Genomic DNA, 12188 nt, shown 5'->3' on the forward strand with positions numbered 1-12188 from the left:
GATATAAGGTGTGAACATAGCTATATTCAATCAAATTCACGAGTTCATTTAAAATCGATGTTTTACATTTCTCATTGTTGGTGTCTTGACAGATGTGTCCAAATCGTGTGACATAAAACATTACTTTTCTGTCCTTGCAATGGCAGTGTAAGTTGTCATTATATCATATATTAAGCATTAATTAGTTAAATTAGTCATTGAACCCTGTAATAATCCTGGATCTAGCTCAGTTTTTGTATAGAGATCCCATAAATGCAGTGTAACTACATAACATGTATTGTCTCCTTATGGTATGGGGTGAAAACAGTTTCCATGGGCACACAAATCCCCAAACATGTATGCAATTGCAAAATCAAATCACATTTTATTTGTCACATGCTCCGAATACAACAGGTGTAGACCTTAAATTGAAATGCTTACTTACAAGCCCTTAACCAACAATGTAGTTTTAAGAAAGAATACCCCCCCACACCCAAAAAAATAATAATTAATAATAATAATAATACTAAATAAAAGTAACAAATAATTAAAGAGCAGCAGTAAAAATAACAATAGCGAGGCTATATACAGGGGGTACCAGTACCCAGTCAATGTGCGGGGGCATCGGTTAGTCGAGGTAATTGGGGTAATATGTACATGTAGGTAGAGTTATTAAAGTGACTATGCATAGATAATAAACAGAGTGTAGCAGCAGCGTAAAAGAGGGGTGGAAATAGTCTGGGTAGCTATTTGATTAGATGTTCAGGAGTCTTATGGCTTGGGGGTAGAAGCTGTTTAGAAGCCTCTTGGACCTAGACTTGGCGCTCCGGTACCGCTTGCCGTGCGGTAGCAGAGAGAACAGTCTATGACTAGGGTGGCTGGAGTCTTTGGCAATTATTAGGGCCTTCCTCTGACACCGCCTGGTATAGAGGTCCTGGATGGCAGGAAGCTTGGCCCCAGTGATGTACTGGGCCGTACGCACTACCCTCTGTAGTGCCTTGCGGTCGGAGGCCGAGCAGTTGCCATACCAGGCAGTGAGATTTGTCCAAGTGTGAAAGGGCAGTGTGGAGCGCAACAGAGATTGCATCATCTGTGTATCTGTTGGGGCAATATGCAAATTGGAGTGGGTCTAGGGTTTCTGGGATAATGGTGTTGATGTGAGCCATGACCAGCCTTTCAAAGCACTTCATGGCTACAGACATGAGTGCTACGGGTCGGTAGTCATTTAGGCAGGTTACCTTAGTGTTCTTGGGCACAGGGACTATGGTGGTCTGCTTGAAACATGTTGGTATTACAGACTCAGGAAGGGAGAGGTTGAAATGTCAGTGAAGACACTTGCCAGTTGGTCAGCGCATGCTCAGAGTACACGTCCTGGTAATCCATCTGGCCCTGTGGCCTTGTGAATGTTGACCTGTTTAAAGGTCTTACTCACATCGGCTACAGAGAGCGTGATCACACAGTCATCCGGAACAGCTGATGCTCTCATGCATGTTTCAGTGTTACTTGCCTCGAAGCGAGCATAGAAGTAATTTAGCTCATCTGGTAGGCTTGTGTCACTGGGCAGCTCGGGGCTGTGCTTCCCTTTGTAGTGTGTAATAGTTTACAAGCCCTGTCACATCCGACGAGCGTCGGAGCCGGTGTAGTACGATTCGATCTTAGTCATGTATTGACGCTTTGCCTGTTTGATGGTTAGTCGGAGGGCATAGCGGGATTTCATATAAGCTTCCGGGTTAGAGTCCCGTTCCTTGAAATGGCAGCTCTACCCTTTAGCTCAGTGCGGATGTTGCTTGTAATCCGTGGCTTCTGGTTGGGGTATGTACGTACAGTCACTGTGGGGACGATGTCATCGATGTACTTATTGATGAAGCCAGTGACTGATGTGGTGTCTCGTCAATGCCATCGGAAGAATCCCGGGTACATATAACAGTCCTGTAGCTTAGCATCTGCTTCATCTTGACCACTTTTTTTTATTGGCCGAGTCACTGGTGCTTCCTGCTTTAGTTTTTGCTTGTAAGCAGGAATCAGGAGGATAGAATTATGGTCAGATTTTCCAAATGGAGGGCGAGGGAGAGCTTTGTATGCATCTCTGTGTGTGGAGTAAAGGTGGTCTAGAGTTTTTCTCCCTCTGTTTGCACATTTAACATGCTGGTAGAAATGAGGTAAAACGGATTTGAGTTTCCCTGCATTAAAGTCCCCGGCCACTAGGAGCGCCGCCTCTGGATGAACGTTTTCCTGTTTGCTTATGGCCGTATACAGTTAACTGAGGGCGGTCTTTGTGCCAGCATTGGTTAGTGGTGGTACATAGACAACTACTAAAAATATAGATGAAAAATCTCTTGGTAGATAGTGTGGTCTACAGCTTATCATGAGATACTCTACCTCAGGCGAGCAACCTTGAGACTTCCTTATATATTGTGCACCAGCTGTTGTTTACAAATTTACATAGACTGCCACCCCTTGTCTTACCAGAGGCTGCTGTTCTATCCTGCCGATACAGTGTATAACCAGCCAGCTGTATGTTATTCAAAATCGAATGCTTCTAACCTAGAGTCACCTTACCATGACACTTAAAACCTAAATTGATACTGTCATTAACATGGTTATTCATTAATTATGCATAATACTTGTTGGATGCGCATTTGGTGTTGAGCTGTTTAATTACAGCATGATATTTTCACACATCATCTGATCCAGAATTTTCTGAATGACAGTCAAGTGATGAACAGCTGTTCTGATGTTGCATCGCATGCGCTAAAAGCCCAAGTGCTGGAAAAAAGGTGTTTGCGAGGAATGTCCACGGCGGTTAAGAGCGTGGGGCCAGTAACCGAAAAGTCGCTGGTTCAAATCCCCAAGCTGACTAGGTGAAAAACCTGTTGGTGTGCCCTTGAGCAAGGCACTTAACCCTAATTGCTCCTGTAAGTCGCTCTGGATAAGAGCGCCTGCTAAATGACTAAAATGTAACATATTTTGGATTCTCAATCGTTAAACCGGTGAAGACAGTTGTGCCTGGATCCTCGTTGGATCTAATATCCCTAGCAAATTTATGTTAAATTAATCTGCTGTCTGCTTGATTTACAGCACGGTCTTGTTGGATTTAACAGATAAAGAAAGTATCAAGGTAATGAGTTCATGTTTTCATATTGTAATGACCCAGCTGGGTCATAAAGGAAAAGAAAGACGGGCACCAGGTGTACAGGGCAGAACACAGGTTTATTCCTACATTGGGCTATTGTTCAGGCCACAGCCCACGCCGCTAAATTCCGAACGTACACAAATATAACATGTCAAGTTAAGGGTCCTGAACAGAAGAGAGAGAGATGAGACAGTAACCCCTATTTATGCATTTCAAAACCCAGCGGGATTACCCATCATACCCCCCCAACCTTTCCGTCTGTCCTGGCATATTTAACCCCTGTTAGCACCCATGAGAACAATAACACACCCACGAACACAGCACACAATACCGGGTCGTTACAATATGTTTTAGTGACTCGGATTGGACTTGAATTTGAAGCTCAGAAATTCATTAGGCCTACCTTGAAAATCTGACATTTCCTCAATTTGGTGATTTAAAAATCCTTGTAATTATTGTAGCCAATTTATAAGTTCTCCTGCTCCCTTATAATTATCTGTGATTTAATTTTTGATCTGTTTTTTGTGGGAGATGTGGCCACTTTCGTTTGTTTCCCACCGCTTCAATTTAAAGGTGTTGCACTACTCTGTTGCGTCATTATGATGACGAGTCGACAACATCTAATGCTGGCTTCAACTTACATACAAATCCTAACATTACGAAAGGCACCTGTTTGTTTTGGTCGCTTTCTCATTATAAAAACTGCAATGGTGATATTCAAAGGGCGAGATTAATGCTAGCTACCGCTATTCATGGATTTATTATGTGCGCCTGAAAAATCTAAAGGAAAACTCATAAAAAACACTTTAGGAAAACATTTGAGCTGTGTTCGAATACCGATACTAACATACTGTATGCTACAGTGGGGGAAAAAATTATTTAGTCAGCCACCAATTGTGCAAGTTCTCCCACTTAAAAAGATGAGAGAGGCCTGTAATTTTCATCATAGGTACACGTCAACTATGACAGACAAAATGAGAAAAAAAAATCCAGAAAATCACATTGTAGGATTTTTTATGAATTTATTTGCAAATTATGGTGGAAAATAAGTATTTGGTCAATAACAAAAGTTTCTCAATACTTTGTTATATACTCTTTGTTGGCAATGACACAGGTCAAATGTTTTCTGTAAGTCTTCACAAGGTTTTCACACACTGTTGCTGGTATTTTGGCCCATTCCTCCATGCATATCTCCTCTAGAGCAGTGATGTTTTGGGGCTGTCACTGGGCAACACAGACTTTCAACTCCCTCCAAAGATTTTCTATGGGGTTGAGATCTGGAGACTGGCTAGGCCACTCCAGGATCTTGAAATGCTTCTTACGAAGCCACTCCTTCGTTGCCCGGGCGGTGTGTTTGGGATCATTGTCATGCTGAAAGACCCAGCTACGTTTCATCTTCAATGCCCTTGCTGATGGAAGGAGGTTTTCACTCAAAATCTCACGATACATGGCCCCATTCATTCTTTCCTTTACACAGATCAGTCGTCCTGGTCCCTTTGCAGAAAAACAGCCCCAAAGCATGATGTTTCCACCCCCATGCTTCACAGTAGGTATGGTGTTCTTTGGATGCAACTCAGCATTCTTTGTCCTCCAAACACAAAAAGTTATATTTTGGTTTCATCTGACCATATGACATTCTCCCAATCCTCTTCTGGATCATCCAAATGCACTCTAGCAAACTTCAGACGGGCCTGGACATGTACTGGCTTAAGCAGGGGGACACGTCTGACACTGCAGGATTTGAGTCCCTGGCGGCGTAGTGTGTTACTGATGGTAGGCTTTGTTACTTTGGTCCCAGCTCTCTGCAGGTCATTCACTAGGTCCCCCCGTGTGGTTCTGGGATTTTTGCTCACCGTTCTTGTGATCATTTTGACCCCACGGTGTGAGATGTTGCGTGGAGCCCCAGATCGAGGGAGATTATCAGTGGTCTTGTATGTCTTCCATTTCCTAATAATTGCTCCCACAGTTGATTTCTTCAAACCAAGCTGCTTACCTATTGCAGATTCAGTCTTCCCAGCCTGGTGCAGGTCTACAATTTTGTTTCTGGTGTCCATTGACAGCTCTTTGGTCTGTCAATGCAGGTCTACAATGTGATTTTCAGGATTTTTTTTCTCAAATTGTCTGTCATAGTTGACGTGTACCTATGATGAAAATTACAGACCTCTCTCATCTTTTTAAGTGGGAGAACTTGCACAATTGGTGGCTGACTAAATACTTTTTTCCCCCACTGTACATACTATTAGTTCATTTTAGTATACTGTCACGAACAGTATCCATTCAGTTGAGCGTACTAGCACTTGGCCTGTCTACCAGAAGTTGATGCTATTGCAATGCAACTGCTTGTTAGCATAACAAATTACTAACTAGACATCTTACGACTTCATTAACAATGTCAATTGAGAACGCACAACGATTATACCACTTAGCTAAATTAAGAATGATGTGAATAATCAAGTCAATAAACGTTGGTTAGTTAGATAGCATCTAGTTAATATACTGGCAAGTTTGATGTATTAGTAGGCAACTAACGTTAGGTAGCTAGCTAACATACCGGTACATACAAGCAACTGCTGTAATGATATGCTTTGCGGTTCGTAAGGCTAGCGTAGCTAGCAAATTGTCAGCGTAACGTAACTTATTTGAAAAGTCATTAGATTGCACAACATTTCTTAACATTTGTCATAATTAGTTAAAGCAATGAATTTGTATTCGCTCTTGTCAGACTTTTCCGCAAATCTGTAATGTGAAGCCACGCCCATTTCTCGAAGAATTGCATTATGGGCCCTAAAAGCACAGACATTTTTAGTCATTTAGCAGACGCTCTTATCCAGAGCGATTTACATGAGCAATTAGGGTTAAGTGCCTTGCTCAAGGGCACATCGACAGATTTTTCACCTAGTCTTAGCTCCTGAGTGGCGCAGTGGTCTAAGGCACTGCTTTGCAGTGCTAACTGTGCCTCTAGAGATCCTGGTTCGAATCCAGGCTCTGTCGCAGCCGGCCGCGACTGGGAGACTCATGGGCGGTGCACAATTGGCCCAGTGTCGTCCAGGGTAGGGGAGGGAATGGCCGGCAGGGATGTAGCTCAGTTGATAGAGCATGGCGTTTGCAACGCCAGGGTTGTGGGTTTGATTCCCACGGGGGGGCAGTATAAAAAAAAAATATATATATGTATTCACTAACTGTAAGTCGCTCTGGATAAGAGCGTCTGCTAAATGACTAAAATGTAAATGTAGTCGGCTCGGGGATTAGAACCAGCGACCTTTCGGTTACTGGCACAACACTCTTAACCACTATGCTACCTGCCGCCCCAAGTAAATGTGTGTTTACTTTGTATTTTGGCGAATGTAGTACCACAAATAGAACAAAAATAACCTCTGTGGCTAGCTACTTCTTGTTCCTCACGCTAGTCAGAGCACAGTCAAATGAATGATATGGCATGTTTTGGAGACCATTCCCCCTTCTTGTTGCAGGTTATCAGGAGTCCCTAAAACATTAAACACGAATTACAATTTCATATACATGTAAAAACGCCCATAAAAATAGATAACTGGCTAATGTTAGCTAGTAACTTGCTTGCTAAATAGCGATTTTCATAACTTTGACAAAAACGAATCATTTCTCTACATTAACATATTCCTTGCAACTTGTTTTGCATGATTCGTTATGAGACTTGTTAGAAATTGCGTAATTCAAATCTGGTATTGGAATAAGAGAAAACATAATCAAGAGATATTCAATCCAAGCTAAATTTATTATATGCAAAATGTATGTATGATAAGTATGTTGGTTCGTATACGGGCTCACTGAAAGACCACGCAGGGCACTCAGAGAACTGATCCATTGTTATGAGTTCTTCTTAAAGTACTCTGACAGAGATAGTTCCCACTCCCTGCTGGCCAATCAGGGTAGAGACTGAGCGTGGTTTAAACTTACTCAGCCTATCCGTTGGAGCACCGGCTGGTCCCAGTCCCTTGGCGCTCCACTGTTGCCAGGCATAAGTTGTTTTGCAACTTATCCAGAAAGTCAGCACTTTTGCAGTACACGTCCTTGGACGGTTCACAGATCACAATAGAGGCAGTGTGTATGTGTCTGTGAGAAATACAAGTCTTTTCTCATCCTACCCCCTAACAGTACAATGCATTCCTTCTAAGCTATTCATCACATCCAGATCCAATGATGAGAAAATAGACCCCCACAGACTATAATTACTTCCATTTGCTTACATTCTAGTATTTGCCAGCCATCTTTGCTGAAGCCCTCCATCCACATAAAACATTGTTTTTGCTCCAGCCTTCGGTCGTAGTTTTGGGAACTACTCGATTGGTCATCATCGCCCTGCGTTCGGCGCTGGTGATTTGGCTCCAATGCCAAGTTCTCACCGTCCAACGGTCCCCCCCCACTCCGCTTCTCACCGCTTTCATTTAATTGAAAATGAATAGGAAGCGTTGTTTCACCGCGCATTACTGCTTGCTAGTGTACACACTTTTCCTAACAACCTCATTTACCTAACCAGCTGCTTTAGTTTTCCTAACCTGCTATGTAAACAAACCATCTGGAGTAACAAACCATCTGGAGTGACAAATCATCAGTATCACCACACTGGCAACAGACCCAGCTGCAGATGGTATCATGGTTTAAAATTAGCTCTTTTCACCTTTTAAAAAAGGGGAGAATTCAGACAGAAATAGAAGCAAGTCAAAAGTGCACAAGAGCATCCAGACAAATACGTTTCATAGAAAAAATGCTTTATTGTATTAACTCCATACAGATTGTACACATCAGTAGATTCCGTAGGTGTGTTCCTGTCCGTCTCGGTACCTGTCCAGGTACCGTAGGGGCTGTCCATGAGGGTACTTCACCTGAGGAGGGTGGTACACAGGAGGCCGCTCAAACTCAAACACTGGCTCTTTCATGTCTGAGGGACGAAGAGAGAGAGGATGGGTGAATCTCGTCAGTCCCCCCTGATGACCTCCTAAGAGAAAAGACGATGGGCGCGTTCGACATTGCAGCCGACTTAAATGGGGAGTCGAGACTGACTGATCTATAAATCACCTTGCATCATAAACTGCTCAATATTGTTTGTAGATCAGTCAGTCAGTCACAATTTACCCATGATACATCACGGTTTTCATGCTCTCAAACATGGCCTACAGTGTTCGAGAGCATCAAATCCATGATGCGTTGTGGGTAAATGGTCAGTGACAGTCAGTCGGCAGCAGTTGTCTGCACTGTCGGCTCCAATGTTGAACACGCCCCATGTTGACTTCCTCCGGAAGGCGATCAACCCATTACGGCATTATAACCGATGACGTCACCTCTCGGGATAAGATAGAACTCCCCCAACCTGCCCATCCTTCAGATCCAGTAGTCTAAGGATACTTATCACAAAATCACCCACACAATTAAATCCCCACACTAAACCTTTCCCAGAAAGAGCATTACTCAAGGTCCACGATTGTCTTGTAAGAGACATGTCTTCAACCGCTGAGCTGCAATAGAGATAAGATGCCACAGCACACACATTGCAATGAGTGTATACCAAAGTATAATGAACAAAAATATGAACGCAACATGTGAAGTATTTGGTCCCATGTTTCATGAGCTGAAATAAAAGATCCCAGACATTTTCCATACGCACAAAAAGCTTATTTCTCTCAAATTCTGTGCACAATTTTGTTTATATCACTGTTGGTGAGCATTTGTCCTTTGCCAATATAATCCATCCACCTGACAGGTGTGGTTTATCAAGAAGCTGATTAAACGGCATGATCATTACATAGGTGCACCTTGTGCTGGGGACAATAAAAGGCCACTCTAAAATGTGCAGTTCTGTCACACAACACAATGCCACAGATGTCTCAAGTTGAGGGAGTGTGCAATTGGCATGCTGAGTGCAGGAATGTCCACCAGAGCTGTTGCCAGAGAATTGAATGTTCATTTCTCTACCATAAGCAGCCTCCAACGTAGTTTTAGAGAATTTGGCAGTACTTCCAACCGGCCTCACAACCGCAGACCACGTGTAACCACACCAGCCCAGGACCTCCACATCCGGCTTCTTCACCTGCGGGTTCGTCTGAGACCAGCCACCCAGACAGCTGATGAAACTGAGTATTTTTTCTGTCTGTAATAAAGCCCTTTTGTGGGGAAAAACTCATTGTGAATGGCTGGGCCTGGCTCCCCAGTGGGTGGGCCTATGCCTTCCCTGGCCCAACCATGGCTGCGCCCCTGCCCGGTAATGTGAAATCCATACATTAGGGCCTAATTTATTTATTTCAATTGACTGATATGAACTGTAACACAGTAAATTCATTGAAATTGTTGCGTTTATATTTTTGTTCAGTATACATTTGCAAATATTAAATTACCAGCAACATTCCCAAAGGTTGTGTGTGTACTTACCGAGTGTGTTATGGAAGGTGTTGGTAACAGACTGGTCCCACTGACTCTGGAAGAAGGAGAGGCCTGCTGGAGTCATGCTGTCCTGGTGCTTCCTGTAGAACTCTACCGTCTTAAAGCTCCGCTCTGACAGAGACACACTGGGGGAACAGAGAAGGGGGGGGGAGCATGTTACTGTGTGTGTTCGTCTGTCTGGGTACCCTATGGAATAAACTGATTGATGATTACATTTACATTACATTACATTTACATTTTAGTCATTTAGCAGACGCTCTTATCCAGAGCGACTTACAGTTAGTGCATACATTATTTTATCGAACCCACAACCCTGGCGTTGCAAACGCCATGCTCTACCAACTGAGCTACATCCCCTGCCGGCCAAATCCCTCCCCTACCCTGGACGACGCTGGGCCAATTGTGCGCGCCGCCCCATGGGTCTCCCGGTCGCGGCCGGCTACGACAGAGCCTGGATTCGAACCAGGATCTCTAGTGGCACAGCTAGCACTGCGATGCAGTGCCTTAGACCACTGCGCCACTCGGGAGACAGAAATTGATGTCATGGAGCGCGAGTGATACTTGTGTATGTCCTGTTCCTCACCATGGCGGCGGTCGGATGTCTTCATGGAAGTCGATGGTTCCTTCCTGTCTGAACAGGATGTAGACAAAGCGGTGAAAGCCGGTACCCTTGGCGGGGATCGGGGCCAGGTATTGACACAGCTCCTCTCCTGACATCACAGCCCCGCCTGGGATGTTCCCACTGGAAACAAGGAGAGGACGTCAATGACTCGCTTTTTTTTTGGCAACCAATTTGTGATTGTTGTCATTTGAAATTACAGGTGTAATAATTTTCTGATTCATCATCATAAATTAAAAACAGATTATCTAAAAAGGGTCATCATCATCCTAATCAATCAATCATCATCATATTGGTGGTTGAAGGAGTTGGCAACCACCAGACTATTTAAACCACTGACAAGTTTGACAATATAATTATCATTATTGCAATACTCACACCAGCCAGTGCACATACTCCCCTTCACTGTCCAGCAGATGCTCGTCTGAAACAAATAAATCATTGGTTTACACACAAAACATGAAGTAAATGTTTCTTTATTCATACAGTGCCACCATGTGGACATGTTAACTGGATTACAAAATTCTTGGTATTTTCTGATGGGGTGTGTGTGTGTGTGTGTGTCTGACCTGGGCTGGTGAGCAGCAGTGTCCACATGGAGCCCTCCTCCGCCTCAAAACTGACCTGAGGCGCCACAGCAGCCTGTTAAACACAGAGGCGGGGAGGTGAAATAGGAGAACACAAGTGTCTGAACAAAGATACAATCTGTCGCTAAATCGGTTCTGAAAACTACTGCATCCCCCTACGATACGTTTCTCTTACCTCTGTGGGGGTCAAGTGGTTCCCATAATGTACTTGTGCGGGACTGTCCTGGTCGTAGCTGACACACAGTGTGGTGCGGGGGTAGAAGTAGGCCATGGGGAACAGATCCTTGAAGATCCCATAGTGATCCGCTAGCCTCTGGACGTGGTATGGGCCGCTCGTCTCCTCCCAGCCTGCCTGCACCCGATCCAGGGAGATCTTAACTGGAAAAACAACAAAGACCAACATCCATAATAATCAAGATGAACTGTTACGGTCTTTGAAATTAAGTTAATATGTCTGGTTCATCAAGCTTCTCCTGTATGTAGGGGCCTGGTATTCAGTAATAGCAGGCCTAGCTGGGGGAACTTACAGGTGCGCAGACGTGTGGCTCTCTCCAGCTCTATACTACGTCTGTTCTCCTTCACAACCCTCTTCCGCTCCCTCGCTTCCTTCACCCTGGAGGGCCGACAATGTGGCAGCCCGATGTTGACTCGCTCCACATCTGGACCAGAATGACACACAGGAGAGAAGACTGAGCATGCCAGACAATAAAGGGTTCAAATGTATACTGTGTAGGTTGACATTCATCTTTATATTTTAAATCTTCTAAAACTGGGCTGATAACACTACTTGAACCAGTAACTCGGCTGCAGATGCTGGACAAATGCACTACCTCCAGTGCCATAAAGCAAGGTCCAGACCTCTTGGCAGAGCCGAAGTAAACACACTGTAGAAGGAGGGCACATTAGGTAACGTTATTGTATCAGTGTATAAGAAAATACTGCGCACCATGCCCAGGGTCCTCTTGCTCCTGATACTGTCTGTAGGTCTTCCACCAGGCCGGTGTGTTCTTAGCCTCCTCAGCTTTCTTGAGGTAGCGTGTGTAGCTGCGATACTTTTCCAGTGATTCCAAGTTTTTGTAGTCTATGTCCTCATTTGGCATTGGTCCCAATGGAGCAGACCGTCGGCATAAAATTGCTGAAATTCACAAACACATATTACCAGAATAAATATGATATGCAAGTAACGTTATAAGACATAAGCAGGGAGTAGCCACTAGCCAGCTATGCTCTGCAACCTTGCTTTCGGTATTCGCTTGCGACAGGCTCGCCATTCTAATAATTCCTCAATTTGGCACCATAATTCTGTCATCAATAACATCGTACCTGCGGTTCCAAATGTCTTGGCATTGCTGACCCCTATATCTGTGCCCGTTCGCAGCACAGAGGAGAAAACCATGCGCAACGCCATTTTGGTGGCGAGTGGAGAAATGACGAAAAACGCAAACTGTAACATCCGGCA

At 44.2% G+C, this 12188-nt stretch overlaps 1 protein-coding gene across 2 annotated transcripts; it reads right to left on the bottom strand.

The window, feature by feature from the left end:
* Nucleotides 1–7836: 7836 nt before the first annotated feature.
* Nucleotides 7837–12151, bottom strand: LOC311100708 (large ribosomal subunit protein mL38-like). 2 transcript variants are annotated; one of them, XM_084141665.1, is made up of 9 exons: nt 12053–12151; nt 11676–11864; nt 11257–11388; nt 10905–11107; nt 10712–10784; nt 10521–10566; nt 10107–10265; nt 9512–9648; nt 7837–8027 (listed from the first exon to the last, which is right to left on the bottom strand). In XM_084141665.1, exons 1-9 carry the CDS (start codon nt 12135–12137, stop codon nt 7891–7893), a joined length of 1161 nt encoding a protein of 386 aa, XP_083997791.1. In that variant the 5' UTR covers nt 12138–12151; the 3' UTR covers nt 7837–7890. The 2 variants fall into 2 exon arrangements, with proteins under 2 accessions (XP_083997791.1, XP_083997792.1); XM_084141666.1 differs by lacking the exon at nt 7837–8027 and adding an exon at nt 8471–8601.
* Between the last annotated feature and the right edge of the window lie 37 nt (nt 12152–12188).

This window comes from Coregonus lavaretus (assembly GCF_964263955.1).
Source record: "Coregonus lavaretus genome assembly, chromosome: 1".
In the NCBI taxonomy this organism is placed as follows: domain Eukaryota; kingdom Metazoa; phylum Chordata; class Actinopteri; order Salmoniformes; family Salmonidae; genus Coregonus; species Coregonus lavaretus.

Coding starts and splice junctions, on each gene's coding strand:
- LOC311100708 (XM_084141665.1), bottom strand. CDS start 12,137: ATGGCGTTGCGCATGGTTTTCTCCTCTGTGCTGCGAACGGGCACAGAT. Junction 10,266..10,520: donor GAGTATGTGCACTGGCTGGT/GTGAGTATTGCA, acceptor CCTTGTTTCCAG/TGGGAACATCCCAGGCGGGG. Junction 9,649..10,106: donor GACATCCGACCGCCGCCATG/GTGAGGAACAGG, acceptor CTGTTCCCCCAG/TGTGTCTCTGTCAGAGCGGA.